Here is a 27,681-nt window from a genome sequence, read left to right as displayed (position 1 = left end):
GAAGGAAGGGGTGAAGGGGCCGTGGTGTAAACAGCTGTTTGGTGCCGCACGGCAATTTCAAATTACTGGTGGGGAAAAATTAAGATTTTTTGGGGGATTTTTTTTTTTTTTTGAAGGTCCAGGCTCACAATGTCCGGTAAGTGGGGAGTCCGGATAGTACAGTGATTAATGTACTATGTTTTACCCTTCCTGCATGCAACATATGGTTGCTGTCTGCTTTCTGCCGGTGAGCCTCTGTCTACCTGAATGCCCATAACCTTTGTCTGCATGCATTCTGTCTCGGACTCTGAGGATACACATCCTCCATCCACATCCTTAATTCTAGCAGAACCATTTTTACCTTGCTTTTCAGTTGACTGATTTTTACCTTGCATTTCAGTTGACTGGCAATGAGTGGGAGGAGGTGACACAGCCACTGGTAGATGCTGTCAACAAGGCACAGGTCCGCCGACGCCTGACCTCCATTACGAGGGCATGCGTCATCATCTTGACTGTGGGCCTCCTTATCTACATCCTTTTACAGGTTGATGTTCGTTTGTGATGTTCAGTAGTTTTTGAGTACCGGTATTTATTAGTTACCCTGTTTATTCTGTAAGCTAATGCTTTCCGTGGCAGATTAAAATGTATGCATTCATTTTCTTTTACTGCCAGGTAGATTTATGCACATCAGCAATTATGCAACTGTATACACCATGCATATAATATAGCTTCTGTTTCCGGGTAGTCCTTAATATCCTGTGTTCAGTCATGGACTGAAATGATTCCCTATTCCGCCCGAAAATAACTTAAAACAAGGGGAACAGTATCAGAGTTTTAATTGGATTAACATCTCAGAGAGCTAGACAAACCTTAGGAAGATACTTATATCCCTGATCGTACATTGTCATACTGTATGATATACTGCTTTTACTCCTACTTAGCCCAAAACTGTCCTCTCTTGGTCTTGAATGCTGAGCTGTAACAAAAGATTAACACTAAATTATGATGTTATTTACAAAGAAGTTTTATGGAAAGAGTATGGAGCCTTGGCATTGTCTTTTTTTTTTTTTTTTTTTTTTTTTTTTTTTTTTTCACTGAGCTACATAAAATAAGCTGCAAAAGCAAGTCAAAAGGATGAGAGTCTGGGCCAGGTTAAGGTAAAAGAGGTATATTATGTTTTCCTGTGAACTATTGTCTTGAAACAACTATGTACAGTGACAAATACTGTAATGTCAACAGATCAGCTGGGTGCAGAAACTGGCCACTGTGGTGTTTCGTCACTTCCTTCTTATGGTAAGTACAGTACGTGTGTTTGAAAGGTGGGGGGGGGGGTTGACCCTAAGCTCATCTGAACATAAATCTGGGGTAATGCAGGTTGAAGTTTCCTTTCCCCTGCTGTGGCATTTGTACTATGATCAGACAGCTCTGCCGCTGGGTTATAGCTGTTGGTGCTACCATGAAATGGTGTCCCTTTTCAGATGAGTTATTTCTCAATAAAGTATAAGCTTGTGATACTAAAAGTACTGTATTGTGAGATAAATTACCCAGTTGCTAATTTAATGAATATTAATGAAATTCATTGTTATGTAAAGGGGCTGACAGTTTTCCCTGTAGTGTGTTTACTTCAACAAGGCAAAGGTTCGTGTTCCTTTTTAGCTCACTAGAAGGCCAAGCGTAGTCAGATAGGAGGTTTGATAAGTAACCGAGGAGACCCATTTCTGCCCCAACAAAGGCTCATCGAATTTCTTTCAACAACAACACAGTATATGGGTTGTGGGAGTGGCCCAGTTCTTTCATTAAAAAAAAAAAATAAAAATACATTATAGTAAATCTCATCCCTGTTCTTCTTTTCCAAAATTGTAGTTCCCTGCCAGAAACATTTTCCATTCCCAGCCCTTTGTGTGAACGCCACGAGAGCGACAGTTGGGCGGTAAGGGTGAGAATCACAAGGACTGGCTTAGGAATTTTACTCCAGTCACTGGCTTGTTGTGCCTCTTAGCCACCCTTATCTTGTTTGGCCAGACTCCCGCTGTATTCATAAAACTTCTTGAGCTTAAGTCCATATGACATAGTTTATTTTATGCTTTTATCTTAGCTCAGCATAGTGAAAAGACACCTGTAAGTGAAAATAAGCAGAATAATTACAAAAATTGGACAAAACAAAAGAGCTGTTTACCTTAAGAATTGGCTAAGATTTTTGGTGAATACAGTTCTTAAACTTTTTGACTGTTGTAAATGTTCCTAAGCTGAGCTACCTTATTGTAAATGGGCATGCAGCACATTAACGTTCTCTTTATGTTGTTTGTATCACTCTAATATTGACATACTTTGCATCTTAAATGTACAGAAAAGTTCTTAGAGCTAATGTCTAGAATAAATCACTGAGGAAGAGGTGTTAACGATATTCATTTTTCAGAGTTAATAATCCATCCATCCATCCATCATCCAATCCTACATCGCCCCATAAGGAGGGTAGGAACCCAGGGCTAGGCAAGTTGGTCCTGACATTTAAGATGAGAGTGACCTGCCTCACTTATCCCTGAATGGCAGTACGTGAGCAATAAACCCCAACCATCCATCCATCCATCATCCAATCCTACATTGCCTCATGAGGAGCGTAAGAGCCCGGGGGTATGCAGTTGGTCCTGACATTTAAGATGAGAGTGACCAGCCTCACTCATCCCTGAGTGGCATTACATGAGCAATATACCCCAACCACCTCTTGGATATAAACCTTCACCAGCTCAGTCCGATTGGAGAACAATAATACCCACTAAACCACCAGGCACCAAAATTTGGTTATATGGTTACCACCAGCGTAGTAAATGGTTTCCTGGTGTACAGGAAACTATTTGGCTTGTCAGTCAGTGTAGAGTCACCCACAGGGAAAAGAAGATTGAACGAATGAAGGAAGGAAAGACAGAAGAGGAAGTGTTGAGGTAAGACTGAAGGAAAGAACACAGAAGAGGATGGAAGGAAAGAAGGGTGGAGGAGAGGAAAGGGCAGATACTCGAGAGCAGCACTACATCGAGTGAGTGGATGGTGAGCGCCCCCACCTACACCCCTTGGATATAAACTTACACAGGCTCAGTCTGATTGGGGCACCTTAATTGCCCACTAAACCACCAGACGCCACAGTTTGGTCATATGGTTACCACCCAGTGTACTAAATGGTTTCCTGGTATACAGGAAACCATTTGGCATGTCACTTAGTGTGGAGCCACCCATAGGCAGAAGGGAGAGGAAAGAATAGGCAGTGTAAAGTCACCCATAGGCAGAAGAAAGAGGAAAGAATGAAGAAAGGAAAGACAGAAGAGGTAGGATGGAAGAGAGGAAAGGGCATCCACCCAAAGCAGCACTACATTGAGTGAGTATGAGGTAATAATTCCCATTGTACAAGCTACCATTTTGTTCGTCTACGCAAAGTAATTGCGGTCAACCATTGTTCAGTTTTCAGCCAGTTCAGTTAATAAGTACAGTGTCTGATGGGATGGACATCCAGTGTTGGAGGTTCAATTTCAAGTGTTAGTCCACAGTTCAGTACCATATAGGACATGCAGTCCATAACCAATTAAATAGTACAGTATATATATATATATATATTATGCAAGGAAGAAGGAACCAAAGGCCGTGAGCCCGCAATTGTTGTTCCTTCCAAGAGAAAAACAAAATACAAGAGAGAGCCAAATTCAAGATCCGATCATTTCGAGATGCCTGGACACACTGCATTTGAAAGACTGAAGATCATAGGAAGCAGGAAATACAGACAGAGGGAGACAGTTCCAGAGTTGACCTGTTGCATGAATGAAGGACCGGGATTAACAGTTAACTTTTGCATTAGAGAGTTGGACAGAAAAGGGATGAGAGTTTGCTGCTAGACGGGTGCTACGCGCCTGTCGTAGAGGTGGAGGAATGCATGCAGGCGGTTCAGAGGAGCAGTGACCATTGAAGCAGTGATAGAAAAGAGATAAAGATGCAATAGTGCGACGAAGAGACAGAGGTTGAAGGGAGTCAGTAAGAGGAGGAGAGTTAATGAGACGAAAAGCCTTTGACTCCACTCTGTTGAGAAGAGTTGTATGTGGGGAGCCTCCCCACACATGAGAGTTGTACTCCACACAGGGGCAGATAAAACCCCTGTATAGAGTCAACAATTGTGCAGGGGTATATGTATATGTATGTATGTACATACATACACACACACATACTCACCTTTCCTCCTTATCCTCAGTCTCCCTAACCTCCTCTTCCCCAACAGCTCACTCACATTCACCTTTCTTACTCATTCTCCGTTCTTTCCTCATTGACCAAACCATCTTAGGGTAAGGCAAAGTAGAATAAAAACTACCAGAACCTGGTAGTGGGAGTTTGTCAGGCATTACAGCATTTACAGACCTTTCCTTATGTTTCAGTTGCTGCCTCGCTGGGACTGGACTCGTATCTATTACTCTGACTGTTTCATCTCCAATCCATACTACATCAGTCGCTCCCTGATCGAAGATGACTGCTATGTAAGTACTGGTGGACACTTGTTGTTGGTCTTAGGTTCATCTAGACTTGGATCCAGTGGGCAAGCTGAAGTTGTGCTGCTTCTGCAGTCTTCCATCCTAGTTAAGGTAATAAGGATTGAGCCAACGGACATTTGTATAACCAGGCAGAGGAGCCACTGTGTTATGTCATTTCTACTACATGAAGACATTCCTCTCCAGCAACATTGGCAGGCAAAAGAATAAAGTCATTGTATCATTATGTGTACAGTAGTTGTTTACTCACTGTGACATATATGATGACCTATATTCAATGTGGATGGTTTTGCCTGTGAAATGGAGCTTAAAATATGAAAGCTTGAATGATGAATGAAGTAATAAGTGCTCCATTATACTGGGTACTGTTAGTGCTGTAAAATGGCAAGCAAAAGCCGATTAATATCGGTATTGGTATCGGAAGGGAAAAATTATCCAATAATTGGAATCACATTGGAATCTGCTGAGTAACGATGAAAAATATATAAATGTTGGTTTTACCCAATGACCCTAGACTCTAGCACTCATGTCTCCACCATTTTAGGTGTGACCTAAAGCTGTAATGATGATTATTTTCAAAGATATGGTTATATCCCTCATTCTGATGACTGTCTTAAATAGTAAAATGCTTGGACTAAAACATACGAGATATTTAGACCCTAATATTATATCACTGTGGTTAGAATGAAGCTCAACACAATTAGCTAGAAAACAGTCTTCTGTCAGGAGCTGCAGCGGCCTGGTAGGAACCTGCAAGTCAGACGGTACCCATTCATACACTGGTAATATTCCATCAGTGGTATGACTTAGGCGTAATGTTTAACCTCAGTGGTACAAGAGCTGCATGCAGAAATTCAGTTTTTTCCTTTTTTATATTAACCCCTTCTTTACTGAGCAGCATGTCCTGAGTTGGCATCTGCCACCTCCCCCCCTCCCCCCCAACACCGAGTTATCACGCAACATTTTTGGTGCGTCAGGGGGGTAAGAGGTAATTTATCATCACATCCATGCTAGAGATGTACCGATACCAAAATTTTGACCGATACCGATACCACAAAATTGGACCGATACCGATACCGGTGCATTGGAGACCAGTCTATTAGACTGTTGCCCATACTCGTGTGACTTTCTTTTTTTCAAGTTTGTCATTAAACTACTATGCACCATGTACTCAAAATAATATGATACTAAATAATTAGATATTACCAATGCAGTAAGACCTCACTATAACAGACTAATTGGGGCCCAAGCCATTCCTAAAAAAGCGAAATTCCAATAAAAGTGACATCCAGACTTCCCCCTGCTAATCCGGACTTTTTCCGATATATTAGACATTTGTCCGGATTGCACCAATGGTTTTTAAACTGTTTTTACTACCATTACAGTACTGTACTATTTTATACCTTCACTACATTAATCAAATGGTATGATATATATAATAATACTGTACTGGACACTGATTAACATGTCTTTAATTTACCTTATTGTGGTGAACATAGCTGAAGTGGTTACGCAGTCCAGACTGCTCCTGGCTTTACCAGACATTTTCCAATATATAGCAATTTAGTCTGGTATCTCCTCGATTCCGATAAAAGTGAATTCCCTTCTATTGAAGTCTGGTATATCAAGATTTTACTGTAATTAATTTTTCATCCCTATAAAACATCCAAATTCTGTTTAACAAAATAACTTCCAGTGAGTGATATGCTGCACACTAAATTCCTTTTAAGTATCGGCAGGATTGGCAGAAAATCAGCTAATACTGATACTGTAAAAATGGGCCGATACCACCGATACACCGGTACATCTCTAGTCCATACTCATAACTTGGCATTATTATTATTAGACGGAGGGGGTGTGCAAGGAACAGCGTGGTGGAATGAAGAGATGAGACAGGCAGTGGCACAAAAGAAGAAAGTATATAATGAATGGATGAGAAATAGGGGCGTGGAAGAAGTTGAGAGACGGAAGAGAGAGTTATATGTAGAAAGAAAGAGAGAGGTAAAAAGATTAGTAAGAGAGAGTAAGAAGAGAGTGGATGAGGAATTTGGAAAGAATTTGAGTGAAGCCATTTAAGAAACAATACTTTCTTTTTCTTCCAGAACGCTCTTGATCTTGCTGATCGGACCATGTTGGAGGATTACATAGTTTAGTATGTACCACTGCTCTGATGCAGTACAGTTTATAAATTGACTGGTGGTTTAGTGGGTAATTAAGGCACTCCAATCGGATCGAGCCTATGTAGGTTTATATCCATGGGGTAGTTGGGGTTTATTGCTCATGTAATGCCACTCAGGGATGAGTATGAGTGAGGCTGGTCACTCTCATCTTAAATGTCAGGACCAATATGCCTTGCCCCGGGCCCCCCTGCTTCTCATGGGGCAACATAAGATTGGATAATGGATGGATAGATGGACAGTAATGTAATGAGGTTTGAACACTAGTGAAACATTATGTAAAACGGGCACTTTTGAGAAATGGAAAACCAGCCATTATTGTACTGTTACCATGATACCGTAATTGTTATTATTACTGTATTATTATTATTATTATTATTATTATTATTATTATTATTGTTATTATTATTATTATGCTGTAACAAGATGAGTGGATTGGTGGCTCAGCAGGGAGCTGTTGACAGCAGTGTTGATGAACAGTACAAAAACTCTCAAGAATAATCTCTTGAGAATTACTGATTCAGTGTGTAGATGGATGAGGGTCCCTCCAAGACACAAGGTAACATGGTGGTGGGATGAGGGTGTACAATAGAAGCTGTAGTTAAGGAGTCCAGGACTGGAAAGAAATGGTAACAGAGAGGAATACTTGGCTGCCAAGTGTAGGGCCAGAAAGGAGGCATACAGGGTGAAATCTGTCTCAAATGACCTAAATAATGCTGATAGGAAGAATATGGTATTTAAGGTGGCATATCAGAAGAAGGGAGAAAACAGAAATATCATAGGTGAGCAGTGTGTGAAGAATGATGAAGGAAAGATAGTGGTGGACAGTGAGGATATGAAAAGGTGCCTGGAGAGAACAATATAAATGATTGCTGAATGGGAGGTTTGATTGGAACAGGGAAGGTTTGTAGTCAACAGATCCAGTGTTTGGCCCTTGGCCTTTAATTGATGCAACGGCTGTGAGCAGGCCAATAGGCAGGATGCGGTTAGGGAAAGTGACAGGTGTGTCGGGGTTGACTGCTGAGATGTTGAAGACCTCAGGAGGTATAGGAGTGGGTTTTGTTATTGATTTGATGAGTACAGTCATTTATGAGTGTGTTGTCCCAGATGACTGACTGAAGAATGTGATTGTAAATGTGTATAAGGGGAAGGGTGATGCCCTGGAAAAAAGAAATTATGGAGGCATAAAGCTTTTGGACCAGATAGTGAAGGTAATGCAGAGTTTTCCCGAAGGTATGATAAGAGAAAGAATGAATACAGATGAGATGCAGTTTGGGTTTATGCCAGGCAAAGGGTCCACTGATGCCTTATTTATTATCCAGCAGCAGCAGGAAAAATATATAGGTAAGAAAAGGGAGCTGTCATTTGTTTTTGCTGTTTTAGAGAAGTCCATAGGAAGGTGGTGAAATGGACAATAAGAAAGCTTGGGATCGAGGAGTGGCTGGTTAGAGTGGTTATGGCTATGTATGAGAGTGCTTGTGCCCAGGTGAGAATGAATGGAGAGTGGAATGAGATTTCCATGAAAGTTGGCACATATCAGGTGTCAGTCTCTTGCATGGGGCGATTACAGGGGTATTGTAATCGATTATGATTACTTTGCAAGCTTCAGATTACAATTACGATTATGATTACAGTAAAAGTAAGAGTAATCGAATATGGTTACGATTACATATACTGTTATGCACTATATAATTATGAGCATGTTTCTTTTATACTTGACATTGATTAAGTAAATAGCAGAAGTTAGTTTTTAAAAGCAAAAACATCGTCCAGTAGTATAAAACTGATATTTTAATAAGAATTGCCTGCGTCAGGAAGAACATAGGGTTAAGCTCTGCAGAACCTATGGCGGCTGTTACTCTGGATAAAAATATACTGTACAGTGCTATGTCCAGTAAGTTGTTCCTTTATTTTTTTTGCCAATTTACAATACAAATGTGTTTTAATAATTCAAGCACTGGGACTTTTCTTCACTTTGTCCTTGACCCTTTCATTCTATTAACTTTTCTACCAACTGAGATCTTCCCAGGTGATATTATTCTAGTTTAGGTAAGATATTATATGGAAGCTTGTAAGTGCTAACCTACAATGCACTTTGATTTTCATATTACTTGTGGACTTTTATGGTGTATACTGTATTTGACTGTTTGACACTGAACTACAGTATTTTATTCTTGACAAGTATTTGTGGAAGAATAACTTATCTGGGGCCTTATAATCATAAAAGTAACCATGATTACGATTACAGTATGAGAGTAATCGATTACGATTGCGATTACTTTTTAAAAAATGCCTAAGTAATCGATTTCGATTACACACAAGTCTGTAATCGATTATAGTCAATTACGATTACCCTATGTCTGGTCAGTCTTGAGCCCTGTATTGTTTGTCTTGGTGTTTGAAGCTGTCACAAGTGATTTAAGAGATGTTTGCAGATGACTTGGAGTTGATTGCAGAGAATTAAAGGGAGATGGAGGAAATGGAGAGACAGAATGGAGCACAAGGGTTTGAGAGTATGTGTTGATAATACAAAAGGGATGATATCTTGGGCTGGTGGTGGTGGTGGTGGTGGTGGTGGTGGTGATACTGTCAAAGTAAAGGGAGTGTGGCCATGTCCAGTTTGGCACAAAGATGTGGGAAGTAACTCCACCTTGTGTAGTGTTTGAAGGTGAGTGCATAGGATATGTAGTGATAGTATAGGTAGACTGCTAAATAATACTGATTTCTTGTATGTCGAAGAGAGCATGTAAAGTTTGTCGGGTGTGAAAGGATTGATCTGACTGGAGAGTATCGAGTGTGTGGAGAAGTTTTGTTATTTATGGGACATAGGTGCTGGAGGTGGAGCTGGTGCTAGTTCTTTGACTAGGGTAAGGGGAGTGGTTGGAGGAAATTCAGGGAGCTGTTGCCTTTCCTAACAGTCTGCAAAGAGATCTGTGTATGCAGGATGTGTAAAGATTATACAGTGCCCCCTTACATCCACAGGGGTTAGGTAACAAAGACTCCTTAAAAACATCCCTGGACCCCCCATTTCCTTATATAAGTAAAGAAAAACCCTATATGCATGTTTACAACCACTTTATTTACTAGAAAAACACTTAAAAGTTAAAAAAAAAGATAAAATGCTCTAGTGAATCTGGCCCTGGTACTGTATCCTCCTGTGGATACTTAAAACTGTGTATGTTATATCCACCTGTGGATATTTAAAAGCGTGTATGTTAAAACCGTGGAAAGGGATGACTGTATTGTTGTATGGTAGTTAGACCTGGGCAGTAAAGGAAGAGGATATTCGTAGGCTCAGACAAACAGAAATGATAATGATTTGGTGGTTGTGTAATGCGTCCAAGTTCTTGTGCGGTATTTGCAAATAGTACTGCATCATCAGCATACAACAAATTTGAGATAGTCCATCCATCGTCATTCAGTACCAGTGCCATCCCTCCCTACATTACTCATGTTTTTACTATTCTCATCTGAGTGTCATGCCTTGGGAGTAAATGTAGAAAAGAGTAAAGTGATGGTTATTAAGAGAGAAGGTGAATCCTAGTGTGATGTTACAGTGAATGGAGAGAGACTGGAATTGGTGTGAGTTCATATACCTGGGTACAGCAATAGAAAAGAGACAAAAATGTGCAAAAGAAGTGAAAAGTAGAGTGACACAAGGAAGGAAAGTAGCTGGTGCTATGAAGGTCTTGATAAGAAACAGAAGCTTAAGTGTTGCAGCTGCACGAGGCTTACATGAAGGAGTATCAGTGCCAACTTTAACATATGGATGTAAGACTGTGGTGTGGCATAGTAAGAGCAGTGGAGATAGGATTGTTGAGGAATGTATATGGAGTACAGAGAGTGGATAGGATAGGAAATAATGTGGTTCATGAAAGATGTGGAGTGAGGAAGTCTGTGGACACCAGAATCGAAGAGAGTGCACTGAAATGGTATGGTCATGTGGAGACAGTGGATAACAGTAGAGTGGTAAAAAAAGTATATTTGAGCAGATTTGAAGGAGGAAGGAGGCGAGGTTGGCCAAGGAGAAGGTTGAAGGATATAGTGGATGAGTGTGTGAGGAAGAGAAGTTTGGAAATGGGTGAGACTAGAGGACTTGACAGGAGATCTTGGTGGCTGGATGAATGTTGTGAGAAGAAGTGCGTGGTCAGGGATTTGGCACCCCTTTCTAACGTGACAGCATCTGGATTGACTCTTATCGCATACGTTTGTTTGACGCTACAGAATGTGGTGAGTGTTTTTTTGGCATATCAGGTAGAGTCAGTATTCCGGGGGCTTGAATGATGAGTGAATGGAAGTGCGGCCCATTGGGTTGGGCAAACTTTGGCTGTCTGGACATGCTACTCCTCACCCTGCCTTAGGGTGGAAAAGGAGGTCCAGATGATGATGTTGATGTAGTGCGTCCTTGAATACGAGGCTTGGGGAGGCTAAGGTTATGATTGAAGAGTTGAGAGGAGGGCTGTGACTGAAGTGTACTGGTCTTATGATGAAGAAGGGTAGAATGAGATGGTTTGGGCATGTTGAGAAGATGGAGGATGACAGTTGTGTGTGGAATGTGAGAAGTGGGAACAATGGGGGTAGGGTTATGAGAGGCTGACCAAAAAGACCTGGGATGAGTTCATACAGTATGATTCAGGGATAAGGGATTGAATAGAGAGGCTGCCAGAAATTGAGCAGCGTGGAGAGCCATCATTGGGTGATGAAGGCCAATGCATGCAAGCATGTTGGAGCCTTTATAAATGATACAATATGAAGATTTTTATTTTTACTGCATGTATTATATATAGTTGGTGAGTGGGGTGTGCCTGCATAGATGGATGAGAATGGCAGTGCTTTAGTGGACATTTGTGCCAGGAGGGGGTGGTGATAGCTAATACCCTTTTCAGGCACAAAATGATCCATAGGTCCAATTGGCGAGTGATGAGAAGGGTGGGTGGTGAATTGAATGAATGGAAGGCAATGATTGATTATGTGTGTGTGGATGAAAGGATGAGAAGGTGTGTAATGGATGCAAGAAAGTGTAGAGGTTGGGGGAGTGGACTTTCGGACTACCACTTGGTAGTGGTCAGAATCAAAGTCCAAACGAAATGGAGAAAAAGAAGAAGGGAGGGACAGGAGAAAGTAGATCTTACAAGGAGGGTGGAAAACTTACAAGAAGATGGAAAAAGGCAGAATATAAGAGGGAAGTGGAGGAGCAATAGGGTAAATATTAGAGATGTACCAGTACCAAAATTTTGACCGATACCGATACCACAAAATTGGACCGATACCAATACTTCTGCCGATACCGATACCAGCAAGGGAGGGTGATGCCTGCCATCTGAGGACTGTGGCAGGGTCCTGAGCCGCTGATGTGAGGCTACCAACCTGTCTTGTACATGCCCATGGTGGCAGATGCCAGATGTGGCTCATTACCAAAGAATGTATTACTACACACCATGTACTCAAAATATTATGATACTAAATACTGTAATTGGATATTACCAATAATTTATTTTTCATCCCTATAAAACATCCAAATTCTGTTTAACAAATTAACTTCCAGTGAGTGATATGCTAAGCAATGAGTTTGTTTTAAGTATCAGTACTGTCGGCAGAAAATTAGCCATTACCGATACTCTGAGATGGGCCAATACCACCGATACTGATACCGATACATCAGTACATCACTAGGAAATATAGATTGGAGCAGATGGGGGACGTGGAAGGTGTGTGCAAGATATTCACAGAAGAAATCTGTGCAGCGTGTGAGGTGGTGTGTAAGGTGAAGAGAAACGAAAGGGGGTGCAGGGAACAGCATGGTGGATTGAAGAGATGAGAGAGACTCGCAAAAAAAAGGAAAACATATGGTGAGTGGATGAGAAACAGGTATCGAAGAAGTTGCGAGACGGAAGAGAGAGTTATATGTAGAGAGGAAGAGAGAGGTGAAAAGATTAGTAAGAGAGAGTAAGCAGACAGTGGATGAGGAATTTGGAAGGAATTTGAGTGTAAAATGGAGGGAATATAAGAAAATGTTCTGAAAAGAGGTACAGAGAGTTAGGATGCCAAAGAAGTTAGTTGGGGAGTGAAAGATACAAATGGTAGATTACTACTTGAGAAGGGAGAAAGAGTAAGCGGATGGAGGGAACACTTAAGGAATTGTTGAACATAGAGAATGAAAGTAATGTAAGTATCAGTGGCTGGGAGAAGGAGGGATGTGAGAAGAGAGGAAGAAATCAGTAGGATGGAAGTTGCGGAAGCAATGAAGTAAGTTAAAATGGGGAAAGCCCCAGGAATTGATGGAGTGTGTGGTGAAATGCTGAAACATGGGGGAGAGATAGTAATAGAATGGATGTGGAAGATGTGCAGATTGGCCTGGGAGGAAGGTAGAGTCCCAGAGGATTGGAAGTCAGGTATAATTATTTCCCTGTACAAAGGGAAAGTGGGAAAACGAAGTGTATGGTAATCACAGGGGCATTTGCCTTCTTAGTGTAATAGGAAAAGTATATGGTAGGATACTTATTGACAGAGTTAGGGAAATAACAGAGGAATTGGTTGGAGAAGAACAGGGAGGTTTTAGGATCGGAAGAGGTTGTGTAGCTCAGATATTCATTCTTAGATCTAACTTTACTCTACCCTACATTCATCTTTAGATTCTGTTTCTTATACACTCTCCCAAACTCATTCATCATGCCATGCAGTTCCCCTTTGTCTTCACTTAGCAACACAATATCATTTGCAAACAACAGTACAAAGAGTTTCCTAACACTGCCCTCTTTTATTAGGGTTGCTCCAACATCTGCTGCCCTACCTTGTATCTCTTTCATAACCCCATCCATATACAGATTGAACAGCCATGGGTACATGACACATACCTGTTTCAATCCAACATTCAGATAGAGAAATTCACTCAGTTCACCATCCACACGCACTGCAGCCATAGCACCGTCATACATACTCTTCATGGCATTCAGCAGCTTCCCATTTACTCCATATATCCTTAATACTTTCCACATTCTTTGTGTATCCACCGTCATGTGCTTTCTCCAAATCCATGATGGCCGCATACAACTTCTTTCCCTTCTCGAGAAACTTTTCCACTAAAGATCTAAAAATGAATATCTGATCTACTCAGCCTCTAACCTTCCTAAAACTCCCCTGTTCTTCTCCAACTAATTCTTCTGTTATTTCCCTAACTTGATCATTAAGCATCCTACCATATACTTTTCTTATTACACAAAGAAGACAAATGCTCCTATGATGATGATGATGATGATGATTATAATTATTATTATTATTATTATTATTATTATCATCATCATCATCATCATCATCATCATCCGGATCTCCTATCCCACCGAAGGGCAGGGTGAGGAGAAGCAATGTCCAGACAGCCCAAATTTTCCCAGTCCAATGGGCCACGCGTCCATTCACTCATCATTCATCATCATCATCATCAATATCATCGTCATCGTCATCATCAATCATGTCTTCAGTCATCTATCGTCAGTCATCATCATCACCCCTCTGCAGGTATGTGAGTCCCTGGAGAAGCTTGACCGGCTGGCCAACGCATCCTCAAGGGAGGTGACAGAGGACTACTTGAAGAATGACATCCCCTTCATTGTGACTGATGCAATGGATGACTGGCCAGTCATGAACACTGATGATTTCTGGTTTGACAATATCACAGAGGTAAGTGGTGACCATGTCCAGAGGAGGGACACATTCATCTAGTGGCACTGACACAACTATGCTGTCATAAGCATGTGAAAAGTTTCAGATATGAAAGGTTGAAGGAAGCTTAATTTTATTAAATTTTCTGAGTAGGCAGGAAACTCCACTGCAGATGAATAGAATCCAATTCTAAACCTGGACTTTCACATTGATACAGTTCTCATCACACATTTGTGATTACTCTTTTCTTCATTAACTTACAGCAGTTTCTGGTAAGTAATTAGCTAATATTGGCACTTGGTTCAGCATCAATCCATAAAAAAGCATCAGTAATCCATGGCTCAACCTCAGTATGGGGACTCCATAAGAGGAGACATGATGCCATTTGATTTGAGCTGATATATGATTGAAAGGAATTTTAATTGTCTTTGCTTCTTTTTGTTGTGGATAATAGTATAAAGTTAAAAAAATAAAATACTGTACATGTCACTTTGTGAATCTTTCAGTTAATCATCACATATGGCCCTCAAAACTTGATCTTGCACTGTATTAGAGTTAACATATAATTGTTGGCAAGATATATGGTTTCTTGAAGCCCAGAAAACCATTTATTATGTTGAATGGTAACCACAAAATCAAGTAGACACCTGATGGCGTGGGGAAGTTGCTGGACTTCAATATAGCCATTAGTTAAAGGGTTATTATTTGAAGAAAGGTTGGGGTTTACTGCCTACTTAATCCTAGTCAGAGGTAGTGAGTGGTCAACTGCCTTAAGTGTATATATTAGATAGCCAAGCTCAGGGCTTCTGATAAGTTAGTAAAAGATTGGATAGTGATTATGATACCATTCTACTCTGCAGTTGTACTTGAGCGAGGAGCTTCGAGGGATCTACCCTTGTGAGTTGACCTCAAATTTGCGGCTTCGTCCAGATGATTTGAGAAGCTTCTTGAAGAAGATTCACAACCCTGACATTCACAGATGGTATGGCCATTGGTAAGCTCAGAAGGCATTGTTGTTATTGCCCCATACTCCTTTGCTTTTGGACTGCAGGCTGAAGCTGCTGGTTTAATTTAAAGTCCATGTTCCTTTTTTGCAAAATAGGGAAGGAGCTGAGGGACATTTATGTAACCTTACAGTTCCATAGTCCAGTTATTTTGGTGGCAGAATTTCAGGGTGTCTGTACTACAACACCATATTATTACCTGTTGTTATTGAAAGCAGTGATAAGAAACAGGGAAGTGAGCATGGCAGTGAAAAAGTTACTACATGACAGTATTGTGATACCAACTCTAACGTATGGAAGTGAAGCTTGGATGTTGTTGGAAGGACACAAGTCAAGAGTGAGAGCAGTAGAAATGAGTTATTGAAGAGGAGCCTGTAGAGTCACATGGAGAGACAGGCTGACAAGTGAGGATATAAAGGAGCATTGTGTTGTGGATGTGGATGTGATAGGAAGCATTAGGAGGAACACACCGAGGTGATTTGGCCATGTGGTGAGGATGGAGGGTGAGAGACTGATGAGGAGAGTGTATGTGAGTTAGGTGGAGGGGGGGAGAGGGAGAGGGAGGCCGAGGATGAGATGGAGGGATGGGGTGGAGACGTATATGAGAGAGGGGGGTGTGAGTTTGGAGCAGGACAGTGAAATGGCGATTTGTTTGTGGCCACCCTGTACAGGATTGAGGTGTCTAACAATAGATAGATAGATAGTTATTGAATAACCCTGGTCATATCTTCCTGAGCAGACCCATCAACTGCAGGCAAGCAACTGCCCCTGTAGGGCCATTCCATGCCATGAACCAATGTTCCCTTACGGTAGACAGTGCCGTGCCACAGTGATGCACAGGGAATAGAGTGTAGGTTTGGTTCTGGATGGATGCCACATTTGCGTCTCTCTACCATGTTAACGGGCACCATATTAGGCTTCACATCACACTATGTTGTCGTTAAATGGTTACTATCCAGGATTATAAATGGTTTCTTGGGGTTATATGGTTACTGCCCAGGATTATAAATGGTTTCTTGGGCTACATGAAATCATAAGACCTGTCACTTAGTGTACTGTAGAGCCACCTGGCATAGAAAGAAGAGTAATAAATAGTAACAAGAAGGATGGGAGAAATAGGAAGAAAAGAGGCCAGACATTGAAGAAAAATGATCTAAGGATATTGTAATGCACTACATAATATCAGTAAAGCTGCTATATGGGTTGTGTTGGATGTAGGACAACGCTGAGAATTGTGACAGCTTGACTGATGAGTGTATGGATGTCTAGCCCATTTCTCTGATAGTCCATAGTGTCTTGTACCACTGTATGTTTCTCTTCAGAAACAGGTTAAGGCTTTTCCTGAAAACTGACAATCTTGTTGATGGTACTGTGACGGAGGATTAAAGAATGCATGTAAACTGTATAATATGATGATGATGACAGTTCTCCAGCTTGTGTGGTCTCTTTCATAATTTTTTGGACCTTATCTCACCCCATCCCTGGGTGAGAAAGAGAAGTGAGGATTTTGATGATGATGATGATAATGATTAACATGTATCCCCATGGAAAATTGTAACAAAAAGTCAGCCAAGTCCCTGAGATGGTTATATGTGTGTATGTATGTATGTATACAGTATATGATGATGATGATGATGATGATGATTCACCTGTATCCCCAGGGAGAATTGTAACAAAAAGGCAGCCAAGGCCCTGAGACAGCTCTACCGACGCCCATACTTCATTCCACACATGGTTGACTGCTCGGATTCCAACTGGGTCCTCATTTCCTCTGACTTCAAGGGCAAAGTTTACAAAGAAGTATATTGTGCACTTTAATTACAGTATGAGAGAGGGAGATGTGGGTTGGAGAGAGGGCAGCCTGATGGTGGAGAACAGGGTGACATGGAGGTGATTCATTTGCAGCCGCCCCTTCTAGGATTAAGTAATCTAACAATAGATGGATAGATAGTGCATCAGTATTATGATCCCTCACTTTAATGTATAGAGATGAAGCTTTGATTCTATTGAAGGTGCCTGAGTCAAGAGTGAGAGGAGTGGAGATAAGTATTTGAAGGCATCATGTGGAGAGAGACAGTGAGGAAATGAAGGAGCATTACTGTGTTGATCTGGATGTGTGGGACCTTGAGATGGCCTGGCAATTTGAAGGGAACAGCCTGAAAGTCTAACTGGGAGAGTGCATTTGCATGAGGTGGAAGAGGAAAGGGGGAAGAGGATGCTGAGGATGAGATGAAGGGATAGGATGGTAAAATAAGTGGGTAAGGATGGTGAAAATTGGTGAGAGGGCAGCCTAATGGCAGAGAACACGATGATGTGGAAGTGATTGGTTTGTAGCCACTCCTTTTAGGATTAAAGTATCTGTTTATGGACAGATAGATAGATGCATCTCATTTTCTGTTCTGGCTAATTTTGCAATGCTGGGAGAGGCTTGGTATGATCAGTACTCATCAAAGAGTTTGAAAGAAAGTGACAGACATGCACAGCTGTGTAGCTTAGGCAAATTTTTCTCGCTGATTGTACATGGAAATCAGTGTTAGATGGATAAGTTATGTATATTTATGCAGTTTACCCAGCCACAATTTTAATTTTACCCATCTTGAATTGGGGGGCCTGGGACTGCAAGTGAAGAGTTGAGAGGAAGGATGGTGATGAGAAGGGGTAAATCAAAATAGTTTGGACATGTTGATAGAGTGAAGGATGACAGTTGGGTGTGGAAGGTGAGAAGTTTGAACATCAGGGGTAGGGTTGCGAGGGGCAGGCCAAATACCTGGGATGAAGTCCTAGAGTATGATTCAGGGAGAAGGGACTGAATAGGAGGCTGCCAGAGATCAAGCAGCATGGAGAGCTGCCATTAGTTGACCAGAGCCAATGCAGGCAAGCATGTTGGAGCCCTTATAAACGATATGAAATGATACAATCCAGTCCCAGCTACTTCTGTCACAGTTTTATTCAGCTTTAAAAAGGTGTCTCGTATTCAAGGGATTTACCAAAAATTGATTTTACTTATTGCCAGTTTGAAAATTCTATGCAAAGCTGAATGAAATCAAGAGATGGCAAGATTAAAGTGGAAAAAAAAAAAGTCACTGGGATAAATGGGTTAAGAGTCAATATGTGTGTTCCACAATATAAAGAAATAATGTGACATCACATTAACATGAAAAGTCAAGAGTAAGGCATGCTGTCTGAGTGACACAGAAGGTTTCACAGCACCTCTTCCTCTGCTGTTTATTTTGCATATTCCATCTTGATATGCATTGGATGGTATTTTATATGGTTTTAATACTAATACTTTGTGGTAAGTGGGGGCGCTCACCATGCGCTCACTCAGTGTAGTGCTGCTCTCGTGTGTCGGCCCTTTCCTCTCTTTCATCCTCTTATGTCTTTCTTTCCTTCATTCTTTCCTCTTTCCTCTGCCTGTGGGTGACTCTACACTGAGTGATAAGCCAAATGGTTTCCTCTACACCAGGAAACCATTCACTACGCTGGGTGGTAACCATATAACCAAATTTTGGCGCCTAGTGGTTTGTGAGTAATTATGGCCCTCCAGTCGGATTGAGCTGGTGAAGGTTTATATCCAAGGGATGGTTGGGGTTTATTGCTCACGTAAGGCCACCCTGGGATAAGTGAAATTGGTCACTCTCATCTTAAATGTCATGACCAACCTGCCTAGCCCTGGGCTCCTATGCTCCTCATGGGACAATGTAGGATTGGATGATGAATGAATGAATGAATAATACTAATGCTGTTTGTATCAGTAACGTTTCGTTTCGTTTTTAAGTGCTCCAGCATGCATGCATCGGCCTTGGTCACCTAATGGTGGCTTTTCATGCTGCATGATCCATTGCAGCCTCCCTGTTCAGTCCCTTAACCCTGAGGTCGCACTTAATGACCTCGTCCCTTGTCTTTCTCGGTCTACCCCTCATAACCCCATCCCCAATATTAACACTTCTCACCTTCCTCACCCAGTTATCATCCCCCATCCTCTCCATATGTCCAAACCATCTCAATCTACCTCTCCTCGTCACAACACTAATACACTCTAGTCCCATCGTACCTCTCAACTCTTCCATTGTAAACCCAGTACCCCCGGACCTTGGACGCAGGGACGCACTACACATCCACCTAATCATTGTCATTTCTGTACATCTGAGCCGCCGAATATCCTCCTCCTCTACTGCTCAGGTCTCACTACCATACAGCATTACACTCCTAACACACACATGCTGCATACAAAGACCCCTTAGCATGTAGGGAGAGCCCTCTCAATGTCAGAAGAGGCAAGAGCTCCCTGAACTTCTTCCAACCACTTCTCACCCTAGCCACAGAGCTAGCTCCAGCCCCACCTCCAACACACATGTCTCTCAAATAACAAAACTCTTCTACACACTCAAGAGATTCACCAGCAAGTTCAATCCTTTCACGCCTCACAATCTCCACCTGCTCTCCATGACATGCCGTGCACATAAAATTAGCATTATCTCGCAGTCTACCTCTGATACCACTACGTCTCTTGTGCACCCATTTATCAAAAACACCGCACAAAATAGAATTACTTCCCACACTTTTGTGACAAACTGCACATGGCCACTCTCCCTTGTCTTTGACAGTACCGCCACCAACCCTAGATATCATCACTTGTTTTATCTGCATTTACCCTTAAGCCCTTGTGCCTCATACTATCTCTCCACTTCCTAAGCCTTTCCTCCGCCTCCCTTTCGTTCTCTGCAATCAACACCAAATCATCAGCATACAACATCTCCCATGGGAGTCTGTTTCTAAAGTCACGTGAGAGGGCTTCAGGTACCGTGATAAACAACATGGGACTCAAAACTGACCCCTGATGCACACCAACATTCACGGAAAACTCATCACTTAAATCTCCATTCACTCTTACCTGGGTGCGAGCACCCACATACTAGCCATAACCACCCTAACCAGCCACTCCTCCCAGCCAGGCTTTCTCATTGCCCACTTCACCACCTCTCTAGGGACTTTGTCAAAGGCCTTTTCCAAATCAACAGAAACAAAATACAGATCCCTTCTCCTACCAATATATTTTTCCTGATGCTGTCGAACAGTGAATATGGCATCAGTGGTCCCCCTGCCTGGCATAAACCCAAACTGCATCTCATCATTATTCACTATTTCTCTAATCATACCTTCTAAAACTCTCTTCATTACCTTCATTATCTGATCTAAAAACTTTATACCTCTATAATTTCCTCTTTCCAGGGCATCACCCTTCCCTTTATACACATTTACAATTACACTCTTCAGCCAATCATCTGGGACAACACACTCATAAATAATCATATTTATCAGGTCAGTGACTAACCTCACTCCTATATCTCCTGAGCCCTTCAACATTTCGGCAGTCAGCCCAGACACACCTGCTGCCTTCCCCACCTTCATCCTGCCTATTGCCTCACTTACAGTAACAGCATCAATCAAAGGCCAAGGGCCAAACACTGGACCTTCCCTGTCTCAGTCAAACTCCTCATTCAGCAACCGGCTATAATGCTTTCTCCATGCATCTTTAATATCCTCACTGTTCACCACTACCCTTCCTTCATCATTCTTCACACACTGCTCACCCATGATATTCCAATTATCCCTCTTCATCTGATTTGCCACCTTAAATATCATATTTTTCCCTTCCCCATGATTTAGGTTATCAAGTAAAAGTCCCTGTGACTCGGACCTCGCCCTGTATACCTCTCTTCTAGCCCTGTGCATGGCAGCCAAGTATTCCTCCTTGCTACCACCCTTCTTCCATTCCCAGAAAAGCCTTCTTTTCTCCTTGACTGCAGCTTCTACACCCTCATCCCACCACCAAGTTACTTTATGCCTCGGTGGTCCTCTTGTTCAACCACATGTTACATCAGTAACTCTCAAGAGATTGTTCTTGAGGGCTTTGTACTGTTCATTAACACCTCTGTCTACAGCTCCCTGTTCAGCCACCACTCTCCTCATCTCGATATAGAAGGCATCCCTTACTACTTGGTTTTTCAGCTTCCATATTTTCCTCCTAGGTATATACAGTAAGTCCTCTTTATCATCACACGTTCTTTAAGCACCGTATCACAAATCAGTAGTTTGTGCTTCTGCACACACTCCTCACTTCCTATAACTTTAGCATCCCCCACTAACCTCCTATCAGCCCTCCTAACCAGAAAATAATCTATCTGACTGCTAGTTCCCCCAGACTCATACGTAATTAACCTACTCTCTCTTTTCCTAAAATATGTGTTGCACACAATCATGTCTGTGGCCCCCCTAAACTCGAGTATCCTTTCCCCTTCCGCATTCCTTATACCATATGCACATCCCCCATGTACTCCTTCATAACCTTGTGGTGCTTCACCTATATGACCATTTAAGTCCCCTCCCAGAACAACTATCTCATCATCCCACATACCACCTACTACACATATTAAATCATCCCAAATCTATCTTTCTCTGCTTCATCCAATCCCGCGTGTGGAGCACATGCTGATATAACTGCAGCTATTTTTCCACCGAATAGAATTTTCACTACCAATATCCTATCGCTTACTCTTGTAATATTCATAACATATTCCACCCATTTCTCCATAACCATCACACCAACACCCTCATATCCGTCTATCCCCCCCTGCCAAAACAACTTATAGCAACAGTCCTTCCTTTCTGGCAGATCCACCACTGTACCGGACTTCCTGCAAACACGCCACATCCACCCACCTCCTACTGAATGCCTCAACGACTTTCCCCGCCCATGTCCTCAAACTTCCCACATTCCATGAACCCACCCTCATCCCCCTGGGCGATTTACTGTACTTAGGCTTGCTTTGAAACTTATTCTTGTGTTCTGTCATAGTCATGATTAATAAAGGGGGATAGACATACCACAGGCCCCACTCACTGCACAGTCCCAGATCCAGGCAACATAAATAAATAATATTAAGTTGTAATAGGCAGCATGTGCAGTATTACCTTAGAAGAATTGCTATAAAATCACCAAAAGTCAGCAAGAAATATGACCCTTTGAATAATGGAAATAGGACCACTGAGAAATTTGAGGGGAGTGCATTAGTTGATAGGATATGAAACATGATATGGAGTGAGGAGTCTCTTGGTATTATGGTCAGAGCCGGATTAACCCTGCCGTGGCCTGGTAGGCAATGCAGACGGCTGGCCTGCAACATATAGATCACTTTTTCCCATTATTTCCAGCGAAATTTTGGCATGACCTATAATGGCCTTTTTTGATGGCCTGATGGGTGATGGCCCTTATTTGGACGCCCAAAACATATATTTATTCCACCCTGGAAGTCTGGATGGCCTGTGACAGACCGTGGCCTGGTAGGCAGTTGCCCATTTTGCCTATACTTGGTAATCCGGCCCTGATTATGGTATTATGGTAAGAGTATGTGTTTCGATGTTAGGCTGTGGTTATAGAGAGTGAATGTTGACAAGGTGGTGAAAAGGGTATTCATGCTTAAGTTATAATGTGGAAGGAGGCATTATCAGTCAAGAAGAAGGTTGATGGATGTGTTGAACGATTGCTTGGGAATTCCATCCATCCATCCATCATCCAATCCTACATTGCCCCATGAGGAGCGTAGGAGCCTGGGGTTAGGCAGTTGGTCCCAACATTTAAGATGAGAGTCAAAGTATGGAAATTGCTGAGACTAAGGAGCTGACATGGGATGGAGTTGGTTGGAGAAAATGATAAATGGAGGAGCACATAACGAGGGTTTGATACCTACCCTCCCACCTGTTTTTTACTCATTAGTCAGTGAATTACTCGGGAACATACATAGGAAGTACAGAAAGTTTTTATAAATGTGCAAGTGGTTAAGCTTGTGAAGTGCAGCCAGAATTTTAAGAACTTGATCAATAATGTGCGATGATTTTGTTGCCCGTTTGACTGGGTATGCAGATGATAGTTCTCCCATTTTCATTCTCTCTCTCGTCTTTGGATCCTACCTCACCCCATCCTTCACCCTCACTGCTCTTTCTGCAGACCACATACTAGCCATAGTTAATGCTGCTGTGGCCCTCCCTGTCCACCCTACCACTTCCCTAACCATCTTTCCCCTCCTTTGCTTCCCTAAGCTCCCTTCCTATCCTGCCTTCCCTCATCTGCTCCTCCTTCCTATCCCTTTCCACCATCTCCCTCTCTTTCCATCTTGCCCTTCCCTTTCCACTCTGTCATTCCCTCTTCATCATACTCCTCTCTTTCCACCCTTCCTGCCCTTCTCTTTCCTCCCTTCCTGCCCCTCCCTGTATATCCTTCCTCTCCCTTTTCATTTGTGTTGTAAACATTCCTGTAGCTCCACAGTTCAGGTCTGGGGATGATTGTATGATTGTAAGTGGAACTTGCTTTTTTTTCTGTTTCATGTCCTGAATAAGGCTTATAACCAAACCCTCCCATTCCAACCTCTACCATCTCATTCTACCCTCCTCCCTTCCATGCACTACCTTTAGCCTTGCCCTTTTAACCTTGCCCATCCTTTAGCTTAGTCTTTCTGTTAGCCTTGCCCTTCCTTCACCGTCTGCCCTCTGTTAACCATACTCTTCCTTTATACTTCCTATTTTAGCTTTGTCATTGCTTCAATATTGTCTATCCTTACCCCTGCCATTCCTCTAGCCTTGCCCAGATTTTTTAGCCATATTTTTGCTGAAGCCTTGGCCTTGCTTAAGTCTTGCCCTTCTCACCACAGATCACATACCAGACGGAGCTGCTGTGGGTGGCTCAGGTGCGGGGTTGGAGTCGAATTAGGTTGGTGCCCCGAGAGCCATGCGACCATTACTGTCCTGAATTGTTGGACTCCATCACCGAGGGACATATGGGTTAGTGGTTTTTGTCATCGTCCCAGGAAGTCTGTCATAGCTACATTGTGTGTGATGTCTTGTTTTTGGAAGAAGGACAAGGAATTTGGTATTACTCTCCTAAACTGTTGGACACTGTCACTGAGGGATACGAGTATGTAGGTTAGTGACTAGTTCTTTCATCTTAACATGGAGCAAACTTTTTGTCCTGTAGCAAAGGTCACATAGCTTAGTGGTAGAGTAAAACATTACTCTGTGTCCATTCCATGGCACTCATCCTTGACTAGCATCGTACTTTAATGGTAATCTGTTACTACAGCTCAGCAGTCAAAGTGAATACATGGCAAATACCCGATATATATCAGGTTAAAGTGAATGGAGTATAGTACAATCAACTGGTGGTGCTGGAGAGGGACACCTTCATGCGGTACCACCAATATAAACAGGTGACTCCATTTCCCAGTTATACAGATGTCCCTTATACTCATCCCTTTCCTTCAGAAGGAGGAGGGACTGCTGAAGAAGGGCATCAACATTCCACCATGTTCACATCCAGAAAGGCTTGGAACCACAGCAACAACAATGGTGGGAAGAACTGAGTGTGTGCAGGAAGTGGAAAGTGGATTGAATGAAGGAAGAGGGGTGGCCAATACTGTTAGGACTATGCTACCAGGCAGAAGATTAAATATGGAGCTGCATGAGATTTGCATGAAGATGTGTTGGTGCCTACAGTAAAAATGTGGGTGTGAGACTTAATGATAAGGGCTATGAATATGTAAGTGCACATGGTTGTGTGTAGGGTTGAGTCAGGATTCCAGGGACTTTATTGGTGAGTGAATGAGTGTGTGATCCATTTAATTGAGCATGCTGTTGATGGCCTTCCCAGTCAGGATTTTTTTCTTTATCTCTGGACCCTATCCTTAGGTGAGAGAGAGAAGTCAGTATGATAAATGATGATGATGATGTGAGACTTTGGTAAGGTATGAATGTGAAAAGTCATGATTGAGAGAGTGTTGAAATGGTACTGACGAGGAATGAGTAAGCTGCCTAGAATGGATGAGATGGGAGCCACTGTTGATCATGAAAAATGTAGGGTGGGGAAATCTGTTGATAACAGGGTGGGAATGTGCTTAGTATGGCCATATAAAGAGAACCCGGATTGGTAAAGTTAGTAGTATAGTGAGTTTTGGCAGTCCAGTCATGTGTGTCCCATGATATGCATCTGAGGAGTCGTTGAGGTTTGTTGCTCATGTAATACCACTCAGGCAAAGAACTAGGCACACACCTTAATTGTCTGAAGTGAATAGTCTAGCACCAAGGCCGCATGCTCTGACTGGATAGCCATGGATTGGATGATGGATGGATTGTGGGTTGGATGTGAGTGTGAGATTGAGTTTGATGGTAGGAGGGGATGTGCTAGGGCAAGTGAGGTTGGGTGTTTGTGGGATTGAGTTGGTTTGGATAAAATGTGTATGGAGGAGCTTGTTAAAAGAGTTTGGCATCCCATTTTATAACCTCATTTAGTTTGCAGACTGGTCTAGTCTTTATGATGATTGTGAATCTATCTATTTATCTATTGCCAGATACCATAATCCCATAAGGGGTGGCCATTTGACTTTGAGTTATTTGTTTCACGGGGAGGGGCACTAACCCTCCACCAACCCACTTGCTGACACGTAGGGAACACGTATGGTTTGGTTATATGGTTACCACCCGGCGTTGTAAATGGTTTCTTGGCTTATAGGAAACCATTTGGCTTGTCACTCAATGTAAAGCCACGTGTAAAGAGAAGAAAAGCAATTAGAAGTGACTGGAAAGATGGGAGAAATAGGAAGAGAGGAGGGCAGTCACAGAAAAAGAATGATAAAGGCTAAGGAAGAAGTAGGCAGCACTACATCAAGAAAGTTAAACAGGGTGCCAAAGAAGTTAGCTGGGGAGTGAAAGATAAAAGTGGTTTATTGCTAGTGGAGATGGGAGAAAAAATGAGCAGATGGAGAGAACACTTTAAAGGTATTGTTGAACACATAGAATGAAAGTAATGCAAGTATAAGTGGCTGGGGAATGGCTGGGAGAAGGAGGGATATGAGAAGAGAGGAAGAAATCAGTAGGATGGAAGTTGTGGAAGCAATGAAGAAAGTTAAAATGGGGAAAGCCCCAGGAATTGATGGAGTGTGTGATGAAATGCTGAAGCATGGGGGAGAGAGAGAAGAATGGATGTGCAGATTGGCCTGGGAGGAAGGTAAAGTCCCAGAGGATTGGAAGTCAGGTATAATTATTCCCCTGTACAAAGGAAAAGTGGGAAAAAGAAGTGTGTGGTAATCATAGGGGCATCTGTCGTAGTGTAATAGGAAAAGTAAATAATAGGATACTTACTGACAGAGTTAGGGAAATAAGAGGAATTGGTTGGAGAGGAGCAGGGGGGTTTTAGGAAGGGAAGAGGTTGTGTAGATCAGATATTCATTATTAGATCTTTAGTGGAAAAGTTTCTAGAGAAGGGAAAGAAGTTGTATGCGGCCTTCATGGATTTGGAGAAAACATATGACAGGGTAGATAGACAAGGATTGTGGAAAGTATTAAGAATACATGGAGTAGATGGGAAGTTGTTGAAAGCCGTGAAGAGTATGTATGAGGGTGCTAAGGCTGCAGTGTGTGTGGATAGTGAACTAAGTGAATTTTTCTATGTGAATTTTGGATTGAAAAGGATGTATCATGTCTCCATGGTTGTTCAGTCTGTATATGGATGGTGTTATAAAAGAGATACAAGGTAGGGCAGTGGATGTTGAAGTGGCCCTAGTGAGAGAGGGCAGTGTTCGGAAACTACCAATGCTGTTGTATGCAGATGATACTGTGTTGTTAAGTGAAGATGAAGGGGAGTTGCAAGGCTTGGTGGATGAGTTTAGGAGTGTGTGTAAGAAACGGGATCTAAAGGTGAATGTAGGGAAGATTAAAGTGATGGTCTTCGAGAGAAGTGAAGTCAGTGAATGTACAGTGAGGTTGGATGAGGAGGAAATGGAGAATGTTAGTGCGTTTAAGTACTTGGGTAGTGTGATGAGTGAGGATGGAAGTTTCGAGGGTGAAGTGGTTGAAAGGGTGCAACAGGGAAGAAAGTTTGCTGGTTCCTTGAAAGCAGTGATAAGAAACAGGGAAGTGAGCATGGAAGTGAAAAAGCTACTATATGACAGTATTATGATACCAACTCTAATGTATGCAAGTGAAGCTTGGACCTTGTTAGAGGGACAGAAGTCAAGAGAGAGGGCAGTGGAAATGAGTTATTTGAGAGGAGCATGTGGAGTCGCATGGAGAGAGAGACTGACAAATGAGGAATTGAAGGAGCATTGTGGTGTGAACGTGGTAGTGATAGGAAGCGTTACGAGAAGCACACTGAGGTGGTTTGGACATGTGGAGAGGATGGAGAGCGAGAGACTGATGAGGAGAGTGTATGAGTGAGGTGGAGGGGGAGGGGGAGGCCAAGGATGAGATGGAGGGATGGAGTGGATAGGTATATGAGAAAGGGGGGTGTGAGCTGGG

At 42.3% G+C, this 27,681-nt stretch overlaps 1 protein-coding gene across 3 annotated transcripts in view; it reads left to right on the top strand.

Annotated features, from left to right (window-relative positions):
* LOC145418392 (uncharacterized) overlaps nt 1-27,681 on the top strand; it is a 33,739-nt gene that overhangs the window by 3,174 nt on the left and 2,884 nt on the right. For 2 of the 3 annotated variants that reach the window (XM_080286797.1, XM_080286802.1), the window contains exons 2-8: nt 380-523; nt 1,219-1,272; nt 4,389-4,487; nt 14,189-14,350; nt 15,193-15,326; nt 16,998-17,136; nt 24,045-24,174. In XM_080286797.1, the coding sequence (XP_080142923.1) occupies nt 380-523; nt 1,219-1,272; nt 4,389-4,487; nt 14,189-14,350; nt 15,193-15,326; nt 16,998-17,136; nt 24,045-24,174 (862 nt within the window). The remainder of the gene's footprint in view (nt 1-379; nt 524-1,218; nt 1,273-4,388; nt 4,488-14,188; nt 14,351-15,192; nt 15,327-16,997; nt 17,137-24,044; nt 24,175-27,681) is intronic. The other variant, XM_080286808.1, reaches the window with a different exon arrangement.

Source organism: Coenobita brevimanus, chromosome 14 (assembly GCF_032717465.1).
Source record: "Coenobita brevimanus isolate Jiangsu-jjx chromosome 14, ASM3271746v2, whole genome shotgun sequence".
Classification (NCBI taxonomy): domain Eukaryota; kingdom Metazoa; phylum Arthropoda; class Malacostraca; order Decapoda; family Coenobitidae; genus Coenobita; species Coenobita brevimanus.
The sequence above is the reverse complement of the archived record's forward strand: the minus strand, read 5'-3'. Positions and strand labels throughout refer to the sequence as shown.